Here is a 13013-nt window from a genome sequence, read left to right on the forward strand (position 1 = left end):
TTGTTAAAAAAACAAACAAAAAAAAAAGTCCCCTTCATGTTGTCTTTAATGGCTGCCCAGCTGACGGGTGGATGGAAGTGCAGTTTCCACAGATGGTCCTCCGCAGCCACAGCGCGTTTACATGCGTGAGGGGCCGCAGCTGACACTCATTATCAATTAATCACCATCAATTACGCTCCCACTTAATCACTCCGGCTATCAAATGTCTGAAAAAGAAAATAGGAGGGAATAATTTCAAATGTTATTCGACGCAACTGTTTTCAATAGACCAAAAATGCTCCGAAAATTAGCTTTCATTGAGGGATGAGCGATAAAATGATACGTAAACGTATACTGATGTGTAACGCCGGCATAATCCTCTGTCCTCGTTTGCCCGTGCAGCAGAGTGAGGGAAGGCGGGAAGTGCATGTGTGCAAAAAAAATGTCCGTGCAGACAGAGGTTAATCCTCCGGTGTGCGTCAGTGACGTCGTCATCCAAAACAACAACAACAACAACAACAACAACAACAACAGCGCCGGGACGTCTGATCCGTCCCGACAGAAGTGTACCGAGGATGAGGCATAGCGGGCAGCGGCACATCTTCAGTGTGCCTGGAACATGAAAACAGAACGAGAGGGACGGAGGAGGAGCTAAAGGAGAGCCAGACGTCGTGCTGCTCTGAGCCGGTCGCCTTCGAAGCACGGGCACAGGACCAGCGAGGAGGTGGATGATGGCTGGATTACAAATCCTTCAAACACGTCTCACTGCAGCTATATGCAACCATCCACCTCATGATTAGCATGAACATTTAGAGCCACGTTTTCATTAAAGCACAGGATTTTGGAGAGAAAAACAACACAACTAGTCGACTTTCATACATAGATACATGGATGTTTAAAACCCCATCGTGACCTGAGCAGTTTATGACAACACTTTATGTTCTTCGACTTATAAAACTGAATATAATCCCTTATCATAAAGAAAAATATTTGTTCAAAAAACCTCTCCTGAAATGTCAACATTCTCCTATCACTATCCTATTATATCCGATCACACCGGGCTGCACGTGGCGCCTGGACTGAGATGAGTTTGACCCCCGTTCAGTCCAGGGTCCCAGAGTCTCCTGCAGACATCCTGAAATATGTATGGAAGTGATGCAGGTGAGCTCCTGCTGCAGGAAACTTCACCTCCTGAAGACTCAAACCATTTTCTATTATAAGGTGGGGGAAAAAAAAAACTTCTTTATGTGGATGATGTTCAGTGTCGCTTTTCTTAAAGCCAATGGCAAAACTGAGATTGAGTAAAATTTGACATTTGTGACAATATAAATTCATCTGTGTGGACACACTGCCTGATCAAATAGAGGGACATCATGGCATCCTGACATTATGAACCTTTTTGTGCTGATTTTTGATTTCATGTCACTTTGAGAACTCATTCAGCAGTCAGAGTCAGTTCAGTTATCAGACCTGATGCTGTATTTAAGTTTTCTTTTCTGTTTTTGGAGGAATAAACCCATCAAAGGCTGGATAACATCCAATAAAATCCTTTAAAGGACTGTATATAGACTGGCTTAAAGATCAAGAATAAACTGATATTCTTCCAAATAGGTTTACAAAATGAAACCTAAACTGCTCCCTCGTGCCCTTTAGATTTGTAGTTCATGATGTGAAACTGTGTCATATAAAAGTACTGAGAAAGGTCAGCACAAAGCTAACGCTCACGACGCTAATGCTGAAACTTTCTCATTAAAGCATTTTTTCAAAAACCCTCCCAGTGCAACCTCGATGGTCAGATTCCTGTTAAGAGTTCTTTTACCAGGAGGTGATGGTGGAAAACCATTTGGGATGATTCAATCTGAAGTTTTAGCTTCAGTCCATCGCACCCAGAGATTTAACAGTGAACGTTAACAGTGAGTTATCAGAGAGCGTTTCATGTTATACGACTCCGGTCGCTGCTGCACGCCTGGCGACGAAACGCGGCAAAGTTTAATCACTAGCAGTAACATGAGTTATTACTCGCGGAGCTATAATCTCACAGATTTTTAGTCTCCGCCTGCCAAAAGCTGCACACTGCCTCAAAGGTTCTGCTGTGGTGCGAAGCCAAAAAAAAAAAAAACAAAACCAAAAACAAGAAGCGTGCTGGCAGCAGTGCAGGGTACCTGGTAGTGTAGTAGCTTCTGGCAAAGGAATTGTTACATTTTAAGATGTCCAGCCTCGGCGCAAAACGCCGTTAGCAGCCTGCTTCCGGCCGAATCTGCCTTCAGAAACTCGGCGCAACGCCGCTCATCGTGCAAGAGTAAAGACGGGGCGGCCGCTAACGTGCACGTTGAACTCGGCGTGCACGTTTTCACAAGAAAGCCAGCCGGAGAGAAGAGAGCTGCATGCATTATGGGAGGTTTTCATGGAAGTGTGGGCCGCAGCAGGACCGTATTAATATTGCATTGAGGGGTAGAGGAGAGTGTTTGTGCATATGTGTGTGTGTTTGTGCATATGTGTGTGTGTGTGTGTGTGTGAGAGTGTGTGTTAAAGGGAGTGAATCATAGCTGCCAGTGACAGCTGCTTCTCCTTCCTGCGGGGCTCAACAGCAGCAGGAACGACACGTGTAAATCATGTCGATCAGGTTACCTGATCGCTGGGATGATCCTTGTAAACATGATCAAAGTCTGAATTTCCCAAAACCGGCTCACCACAAATTATCTGAGCCTGCAAACATCCACCGGCTGCTGCTTGAAGATTCCGTCTCCGGCAGCAGCGTCCTGACTTGTGTTTCCGAGGCGTGCGGCGCTCCACAGCTCCCACTCATCTCTCACCGCGCTGCTCTTCAAATGTTTCCCTTGCTCCTCGCTACGCCGCTCCTTCAGCGTTTCCCTCTCCGCCTGTCTCTCTTGTGAGCTCTTCAACCTCAAATATTTGTCTAGAGATACTCTGCCATTCCCTCACATCCTCTCTTTCGCTCTCTTGTTATCTCTGCTGCCTTTTTGCTCGCCAAAATCTCCAGTTTTTTTTTTTTGGTTTTTTTTTGCCTCTTGGTGTCGGACGTTGCTTCTTGTGTTTCTACGTCCGCCGTCGTTTTGACTTGTGACTCAGTAAAAGCATCTGACGCTCGCTGACGTGCGCTCAGGGCCGACCGGGGAGCTCGGCCGACCGACTCCCGCTGATTCACAAACACGCGGAGACGAGCCGGACGTCGGCGAAACAGAAGCGCAGCCGCTCGACGCGCGGCCCGCACAGCGGGCTGACATACGGGTCCGGTCTGAAGGCCGCCCGACAAGCTGCGAGGCCACGAGGGCAAACATCCAGCCCGGGCACGGGCCGGAGGTCAGCACCGGCCGAGGGAGGTATGATTACTGGAGTTCAGAGGGAGAGAGTGAAGCCACAGCGGAGCGGAGCAGAACTCAGCGGTGGACTGAGCGGCGAGGGCAGATCTCACAACGCCGCACACCTGACCCCTGAGCCCAGGATTAAGAGCAGATGCATCGGACTTAATAAAATCCCCCGTGCTACTGGATCAGTCCTCACAAAGATCAACGTTTGACCAGCAAATGTAGTTTATCTGAACCCAAGACGATGTGAAGCAACAAACGGACCTACTTCGGAAAGTTTGTGACAAGAAGAAGAAATCTGACCCTCGTAGAGTCGAGGAATCTGCAACTAAATAATTAAATGTCTCCACTCCGGTCGGCTTTTCAGTCAACAACTTTTCCAACTTCTTCTGTTCAAGTCCACAAATCGATCACTGGGGTCAGGAGTTCAACTTGGAACCACTACGAAAAGGCAAGAAGTGAAGGAAAAACTACATCAACCAAGTCATGCAAGGTCACTGTTACAGTTGGTAACAAAACTCTGCGACCTGATTATTATGGGGTTGAAGAAAGATCATCAGCAAGATGCTTGGGCTGCTTGACTTTCCACATAATGTAAAATCCAGTCTCAATATGTGTATTTCTGGATCAAGGGAACTGGACGATTGTGATTTATTGATTCTTCGGTTTGGATAGAAGCCGCAGCGGCGCTCACCGTCATGGTTGGGGTTTCCCAGCGTCCACGGCTCGTCCGAGTCAAAGTGCGTGTCGCCTCCTATTCCCGGCCCCGGGAAGTAGGCGTGGGCCAGGAAGCCCCCCTCCCCGTCGAAGGGCGAGCTGTCGCCGTGGAAACCCGAGGCGAAGATGATGGTGATGTCCACGTCCTTCTTGGTCCTCTCCAGCTCGCTGTAGGGCACCGCCTCGAAGCGCAGCGGCGTCACGTTCTGCCACACGTCGAAGGCTCGCCGGATGGCGTCGTGGGTCTCCTCCGCCCCCACCTTGGGCGTCACGTTCTTTATACTGCGGCAACGGGAGATAAAGGGGTGAAAGTTAAGGCTGGGACTCTTGGTAAACATTTCACACAAGCAGATAATTTGCTCTTATCGTCGGAGGCCGGTAAGCCCGGGATCGGGATTTCTCCTTCAGCTGTCGGGACGGGCAAATCCATTGTAAAAAGCAGTGATAAGACCACTGGGTGCCCGCAGCGCTTGATAAAACAAACACACCTGGGAGTGGTTTATTCTGCTGGATGTCCACTCAGAGGAAAAACGAGAAGAAAAGAATCTAATCAGTGAAAGTAAATAGCGTTCAACTCCTCTGGAGCGTGAAATATAGCGGGATCAAAAACAATAGACTCACTCCGCGCTATACGGCGCCAAGGCTGAGGCAGGAGAGCGCCGCAGTACGTCAATCTGCGGGATCTCACTGGAAAAAGAAAAAAAAAACCCCGACTATCACCGTTTCCCCCGCATGCTGCCATTTCACGCTCATCCTGTCCGCCAACAGGGAGCTAAATGGAGCGATTTTCGGGGGGAAACAGCTGAGTCCTCCCCCGCCGGCTCCGGGCCGCTGCAGGTGTGGCGAGGACGCCGCAATTTCCTGCCTCTGGAATTTATTTTCTAATTAAGGATTATCAACAGCCCGCTGCCCGCTGAGAACCCCGGCCTGGTTCCGAGCAATCAGGAAAAGCCTCCCTCCGCCTCGGTGTCACGCTCTATTTAAATTCCGCCGGAAGGTCAAGGCGGAGAGGTGCGGTTTTGCGTCATCCGGCTTGGAGGCTTGTAAATGCGCGGTACTCCGCTGCGCCTGTGCCCGATGACGCCGCCGGTGCCGGCGGTTGGCGGATGTTCAGATAAGTGTTGATAAATAAAGCGCGCCCCAAAATACGGCGCCGCGCCAAAGCCTTTGTTTTTGTTTCTTCCCTCCGAGTCTTCGTGCCGGAGCCTTTCAAGATAATTCGAGACTTCCCAGCGTTCTCCTCCTTCATGTATTCGCAGTCACCTCCTCGGCTCTCGTTTCCGTTTTGATTCCTCGCCGTGCGCGCGTTTGCCTGTCAGGCTGTCACTTCCCATTATGGGAATAAATATTATCACAGCGTCTTTGTCTGCGGCTACAAGGCACCTTATACATGCTGCGTGTTTACACTGCGTGTACGCAGGGATTCATCATTAAATCAAGCTCCGTGAATGGAGGGAACATAAAGGCTGGTTATAAAATAGAAATACCGAGCCGCTGAATAACCTGCAGTGTCTATCTGAAACGTCCTAATTGCTTATTCCGAATCGCAAACTGCTTCTCTTTTTTTCAAAACGCGCTCGCTGACAGCCGCTTTAGCGTTTGCTATAATTACACTCTCACAACTTTAGCAAAAAGCTCCTCTCCCCGCTAATGATTGTCGTATCGACACACCCGAGCCCTGCAGACATGAAGAAATGAGAATATATGCTGCTTGGACAGGTTGCAAAGACAAGTGAGCGGAGACAAAACATTTCAAAACACATGTGCACAAACTGCAGCTCATTCACACAGCGGAGAAACTTTAAAAATGTCGCTGTGAAATTTTATCTTTTGTCCCGAATCGTATCTTTAACACAGCTGACGCTGAGCCAGCTCTGCTCTTTACCCAGACTACCCTGGGAATAACGTTCGTCTGCCATTAGCTGGGGCGTCGCTACAGCCTGAGGTGTTTTCCGCTCAACCTGCCAGTCAGCTGTCAACTAAACCTGACTTTAGAGATTTCACCAAATATTTACCGACACATGCTCTGTGTCACAGTATCAATACATTCCTGCTGCTGAAAAGTTTGCTGCTTTGGGAGTGTGGGAGGGTGAATTTGGCAAAAAGTTGGCGCAGGAAGGCTAACAAGTTGAGTCTTGCTTTTGCACCAACACAGCAAAGAAAAATCATAAATCGATAAAGAGTCGCCTGAGTTTCTGAGAACTGGACAGACGTATCGGCACTGGCTGAAGAAATGCTGAAATTGGCGAGACGCGCGCTCGAATCTGACGGCGTGTTTTGAATGAGATGAGATCTGGCTCCAGTGACGCAGATTGTGATCAACACCGCGCTCGACCTTGATCGCCCCTCTCAGAGTGCGAGTCATAAACGGGCGCGTCTCAAGAACGACGCTGACAATTACAGAAAAAAAGAAGAGGCATTAGCATGATAGCTGGGCTGTTGAGTAAGCAAACTATCTTTCGCCTGATTGAGGCCACTGGAGGAGGCGGCCCCGAATCGCCGCTTTGTCTCTTGAAGGGTTTATGTAGCGCCGACGGAAGTGCGAGCATAATAAACAGAAGAAAACAGCCGCCCTTTCAAATCGATACCAGCTGACCCGGCAAGACGAGAGCGACTGCAAACGTCTTCACGCGGAATTTAATGAAGAAAAAGGAAAACATCGCGGCACCCCCAGGGCTCTGCATGAATACAGGCCCTTGTGCTGCTGGGTCTGCGACCACTTGAGGAATAGAAAGACGGCTTCCTTTCAGCCTTCCTGACCCGCCTCACTGTATCTGCATCCTATTCTGAGTTCAGGCCAGATAAAGAAAGGAACCGCAAGCAGGGGGGAAAAAAAAGCAACAAAACAACCTATAAAGAAAGATCCCGGCCCGCTCCGAGTCCAACATCACGTATTAAACTGCACGTTGCGAGGCGATAATGATTCCGGATGCAGCTCATGTGCGGTAATGGTACCTGCTCGCCGGGAGAGCGGCGGGGAAGCCAGAGCTAATTAGAAGCTCCCCACAGCAAGTACGGCATGTGGCGGCGTGGAAACCGGCACACACCTGGGGAGGAAAACTCTCCAAATGCCAGCATTGTTGTTCAAAATGATTTCAAACGCTAAAAAGCCTGAAAGCGGAAGAAAATGATCTTTCAAGTTTGTTTTTTTTTTATCTATTTTTGAATATGACTTCTCCATGTGAGCCACCAAGAAACTAAAACTCCCTCAACTCAGTGCGAGTGTGATGCTAGACAGTCAGAGCCCGAAACCCAAACACACACAGGGAGAACATGCAAACACAAAGAGCCCCAGGAAAGGTTCATAAACCGCTTCATGAGTTTATCTCTAAAAACTGGGATGAAGTGGAGAGATGAAGAACGCTGCACAGATGCCGACGTGAACAGAAATGTTTCATCCCTTGAATTAAATCCAGCGAAGCATCTGTCGTGTTATCAACATACGGACAAATATCATCTTCCAACACACACACACACACACACACACACACACACACACACACACACACACACACACACACACACACACACACACACCTGGGAGGGGGATCTTCAGACGGATGTGCTGCATTCGTCTAACTAACTCGGCTGCAGCAGTCGGAGATAAAAAGAGCAGCTGCAGGCACATCTGACTCTTGACTGGAAGCCAGGCACACATCCGCGGACAACACACACGTATGCACGCACACACACACACACACACGAGCAGACACACTCAAAACGCTCCCATCCTATTACATAACCCGAATCTGTCAGCGAGCACCCTCTGCCTTCCACCGGGGTTTCCTCCGCTCGCCTCTTTCTCTCTGCAGCTGCTCCTCCTCCTCCCTCTCAGCTCCCACCTATGTTCTGCTCTTCATCACGCCGGCTCGTTTTTGCCTCTTTTCATGCCGGCGTCGTCGCGGATGAGGAGCGCGCTCGGGCCAGCCTCTTCAAGCCCGATCCCGGCGCAATTACTCAGAGAGAAAAATGCACGGGTGCGAATCTGGACAGTCAGTGATATAAGGTGCTCCTTCAGCTGTAGGTCACTGATCCACGGATTATATTTAGCATGCAATACTGCATGTACATTTATCCCCGTGCCAGAGAAAGAATATATATATATATATAAATATTAAAGAAAGAAAAAAAAGCTTGCTTCTTCAGGATTATCTCATGAAACACGGAGCCTGGGGCGAGCCACAGCATATATAAAATATTACAGAATCTGAGCTACTGACCTCAGTAAATCAGCAGAGAAATGTTATATAAGTGCAGCGTGTTGTCCTGCGCTTTATTACTTATGTAGCTGGATGCCAGCAAATGCGCTTGTGAATTATGAAATTGGCGATCGGCTCCGCGCTCTACGCTCATTTCTCATTTATGCTACATGCTCCGTATGGGATGAAGCTGCCTCTCGTGCAGAAGAACACGGCGCATGTCACATGTAATATGATGCCGGACAGACGTGAAACACTCAGCCGACCGCGCGTTTCTTCGTCTGTTACGTAAGGTGAAGTATTACTGCGGGATCCTGTTTGAAGGTGCATTACACACTTTCTGCAATACCGATCAAATAGACAAAACATAAAGAAACATAGACGGGATATGATGTTCAAAAAAACAACTTCAATCCTAATTTTTCAAAACAAGTGAAGATGAATTGAACACTCATCGCTTGGCAGCAGAAACTCAAATCGTCTCATCTTTGAATGAACACGTTAACATGAGCCAACATGTTCAAAATCCCTTCAACAAATCCTGCAGGTTTTTCCCTTTCAAGTGACGGCGTGGATTAAAGAGAAGCCCCGATCAAAGGGATGTAAATCCACGCACCTGTACGTGATATGTTTGTGTTGCCACTTCTGTCCCGTGAGCGCGTACCGCCGTTTTCTGACGCTGAATCTGGACGATCCCCCTATCTGGTCGGGAACTCCACACCGGGGCCTCTTCATCCACCTGCAGGAGAGCAAGCATCGAGTTGACGGCGGAAAAACACTTCCACTGGAGACGACTGGAGGTGATGGAGAAGTCGAGAGATGCTAAGGCAAACACAACCCACTGAGGAAAAAAAAAACTAGCATGCATGGTGTGGACGAACGCACAGACATGTCGAACACGGAGAAGAAGCCTCACCTTACTGTGTTATCCCTGCATCACGCATGAGAAGCAGAGAGGGGGATAAGAACAGACGTGCTGTTAGCTGGTCGTATTTCACTCTGGACAGATGTTAGTCTGCGTTCACGTCGCTGGACGCCACGTCGCGCGAGTTACGGTTCAATCTCCCTGCTTTCTGACAGCTTTTGAATCATCAACATATCATGAAAACTCTAAAAGTTATAGAGAAATAAACAAATCCGACAGGAAAGTGATTCAAAGGATCAAACTCTGAGTGACATGTTTTTGTCATTATAAATTAAAAAATGCTCAGGAGAGACTTGTGGGAGCGAGTATATTCCTGTGGCTCTGCCTGAAACCCGCATGTCTAAGTGATAGGATGAGGCGAAGCCAAACGCCGTCCCCGTTCGCCGCCGCCTCCCTCTTCCCACGAGTATTAATGCGGAGACATTTTGCAGCCTTTGATCTGCCGTCGGAGGTGCACTCTCTCTGCAAAAGGTCCCTTTGATCAGATTAAAACGCCCCGCTTAATCTATGTCAGGCTAACTTTGTGTCTGGGAAAAAAAAGGACTCCGCCTGCCTTCAGCGCGCCGAGCGCGGCCTGAATGGGAGAAGCGACAGCCGTTTGGAAAACGTCGAGCCCACTCCAAGCCGCCGTCGCCTCGAATCTTAATCAGGAGCAACAACAGCGGCCGGGATGCGTTCTGCCTCCTGGCTTTGGCTCGGTACTTCAGCTTTTGTAATATCTATGCTGCAAATGTTGATAAATCTGTGATTTTCCCTTCGTCAAATTTCATCTTCTCGCTCTCTTATTTTTGAACGTTCCCGTCACGAGCCGAGCGCCGACTGCAGGCGGACCCGTCCAGAAAGGTGTTTGTGAAGGCGGGTGACTCACTCTATAGTGTTGCTGTCCAGAGTCCCTGTGACATTTAGGCCGTAGCGGCGCTGCATGGCAGCGATAGCAGACTGCATGACGCGGGCAGAACGCAGCACTGACATTCTGGGGTCTGCAGGAGGGAGGTAGCCATACCTCTGGAGCCAAGCCTGCAAACAGGGGGGAACAAAGAGGGAGAAAAGGTTACGCGTTACAGCGCTCGGAGCGAGGAGGTAAAACATTCGCAGATGACTGGCGCCTCAACGTGAGAGGAATAAACATCTTATTTAATATGTGATCGCTTAATTCTCACCACCACAGACGTTCAAGACGCTGAGGTTCCACCACATCCCTCTGATGCTGCATAAAGTCTCATGTCCAACTAAGTTCCTTTATGGCCCGGTGTGAACATTTTGCATTGCATTTATGCACGGGAATGACTTCAAACAAACTTTTCACTGAATAAATTCAAGGAAAAATAGGGCTTGCGGTGCATGACCTAAAACTGCATTCAAATGTCATCAAGATACAACTTTGTGTGAAAGCGAGATAGTCGAGATCAGGAAACGACAGATCTGAAGTCCATTCAAAAAAACGGAAAGGGAGGGGTTTCATTTGCAGTTTATTGAGCAGAATGTCATCTGTTATCGCGTCATTTGGCTTGCTGGGGACTTTGGTGGAACAGAGCTTTCAGTGGCCTTATGAGACCCAGCCGGGGAGGGGAGACAGCTCAGAACTCTGGGATGGATCTGGGATGGCCCCCCCCCTCAGAGGAGGCTTCGGGGATCCGGATCGTCCCAGTCAACTGCTGCATTCAGCATCTCAAAGCCAGGAAACCAATAAAAGTCGAGCTAAATAGTTTTGCCTGAAGAGCGGAGGAAGTCTGGTCCAGAGTCTGGCAGACACAATAAGGTGTGAGCGTTCGCCTCACACACTCCTGTTTCCCCCCCCCCCCTATTCTTATTATTCCTCATTCAGCGGCGCTGTGAAACCTGAGAGCTATTCTTGTACACAATGTTGCGGAGGCGCCTCAGTCATCACGGAGGCCTGCTGCTCAGGATAGCAGACACACTGAGAATGAAATTCACCGAGCGGCGAGGCAGGCATGGTGTGAGAGCGGGCGAGGAGAAAGCAATAAAAAGGCAAACCATTACTCAACAATGGAACAAATGTGAGTCTTACAGCTTCGGTTACACTGAGAAAAGCCCGGTGCCAGACTCCGAGCGGCAACAATGAGCGCTTTAGAAAGCGACTGTATGGCGCTGTGTGTACACACACAAACACAAGGCAAAAAAAAAAAAAAAGAAAACTGGGAAGTGCTGCGATCTGAGAGGAAAGAGCGAGGTGATTTTCAGCTCCAGTGGCTGGGAGCGTTATTACACAGCTGCAGGACGGCGCTCAGCAAACATGCAAATGAAGAAAGTAAATGAGAAACATCTCTCTTCCGTCGGCCGGCGTCAACAGAAGCTGGAGGGATGCCCAGGTGCAGATATATTAATGCGCAGCAGCAAGTGGCGGGGAAAGCAGATGTGAGCTATAAATTCAACGGGAGAAGTTTTACAGCTCAGATGAACAGCTCATGGGAACGAAACATGCAGAAAATGACTTCCAGGTACAGTTTTTTTTGGGAAAGCGTGTGGAGATATTGACAAATTGGAATATTTCCCATGAAATAAACAACTCACAGCGCTATGTAAACCGACAGACAGTCACTGTCCTTCATTTCCTGTTCTTGGCTTTACTTTTTGGACTTCTGGGGTAAATGTTGTGGACATGTTTTATCACACTTTGGAGGAGACCTTCAGCAGCTGGCACCTTGTCCTCTTGCTTCTATTTTTAAAGACACACGAACCCCTCCACTCGATCCACTGCAATATGCAGACGATCTATCAGCATTTATCAAAACTGTCTTTGAAATGACAGTAAAACTGTTGTTTTGTCTCATTCCGCTGCTTATCTGAGTTTGCATCATGTGCTAAAAAAAAAAAATAAAAAATAACCAAATGGTACAAACTGACCCTGAACCAACAATACAGATTAATAATTCCTCTTTGGAGCTATAAAACATGTATTTAGTGCACGTTAAGTGAAAATAATACATCGCTCTGCAGGAAGGTGTGAAAATGAACTCACATGTAGAAGTTGCTAACATTTACCTGAGCAGGATTCCTGTGAAATAACTGAAATTAACACCTGAACTGCTGAAAATAACCAACCAAACACCAGAGGAGTCTTAATAATCTTTGCTTCTGTTCCTGCCTCCACTGAGCCTCGACTTACAGTGTTTATCCTGTAGGGGGGAATTTTTAATAAAGTAAAATGTTGCAAATACAGTAACCAAAAAAATTAAATCCTAGAGGAGGGCGAGTGCTACAAGTAAAACGCACGTTGATATTCCGCATGTGTGGCTGGTAAAAGCCGATATGTAACAGAGGTAAAGGGTTCCTCTCCGTGTTGTGACTGGCAGAGCTCCGAGCCGCACAGGCAGGCGCAAGTCAGAACTTTACGCCTTCCTCACGAGCCGTGCTTCCAAAAACCGTCCTGTGCACGCCAGGTCCTGACGCACATCACTTCTTCTCGCTCTCTCTTTCTTTTCCACGTTTCCCCTTCACTTCCTTATCTCGCTCTGCCGGGAGTTTTCCACGCGCTCGCCCCTCCTCCCGAGTGTGTGATAACATTACCATGTGTAGAGTTTTTACACTCTGGGGAGAGGCGCTTCGGTTCATGGGTGTGATTTTCATTCAGCTGCACAGGTACAGAAACTACGGCTCTGTAATCTGTCTCACACACACACACACACACACACACACACACACACTCACTCGCAGTCATGAAGCACTTTAAAACAAGCTGACAAATGCACACACTGAAGCCCGGTGACACTGTCGGAGAGCTCAGCCATGAAATGACACATGACAGTCGGCGGGGAAGGAATCACCAGACAGCACAAACAAAAACACTCTTCTTACAAGCACGGTGCAGCTCTCTGCTTGTTGGAAAGACACAATGAATGGGCTAAA

The 13013-nt window shown here is 48.4% G+C and overlaps 2 protein-coding genes across 3 annotated transcripts in view; one reads left to right on the top strand and one right to left on the bottom strand.

The window, feature by feature from the left end:
• The window catches only part of LOC115394103 (zinc finger protein 45-like), a 1173573-nt gene that overhangs the window by 626742 nt on the left and 533818 nt on the right, over positions 1 to 13013 (top strand). The window lies entirely within an intron of this gene.
• mmp16a (matrix metallopeptidase 16a (membrane-inserted)) overlaps positions 1 to 13013 on the bottom strand; it is a 56080-nt gene that overhangs the window by 29698 nt on the left and 13369 nt on the right. Inside the window, exons 2-5 of one of the 2 annotated variants that reach the window (XM_030099308.1) lie at positions 10015 to 10163; positions 9138 to 9152; positions 8838 to 8960; positions 4000 to 4304 (exon numbers count right to left, since the gene is read on the bottom strand). In XM_030099308.1, the coding sequence (XP_029955168.1) occupies positions 4000 to 4304; positions 8838 to 8960; positions 9138 to 9152; positions 10015 to 10163 (592 nt within the window). The remainder of the gene's footprint in view (positions 1 to 3999; positions 4305 to 8837; positions 8961 to 9137; positions 9153 to 10014; positions 10164 to 13013) is intronic. The other variant, XM_030099309.1, reaches the window with a different exon arrangement.

Source organism: Salarias fasciatus, chromosome 9, assembly GCF_902148845.1.
Source record: "Salarias fasciatus chromosome 9, fSalaFa1.1, whole genome shotgun sequence".
NCBI classification, from domain to species: Eukaryota; Metazoa; Chordata; class Actinopteri; order Blenniiformes; family Blenniidae; genus Salarias; species Salarias fasciatus.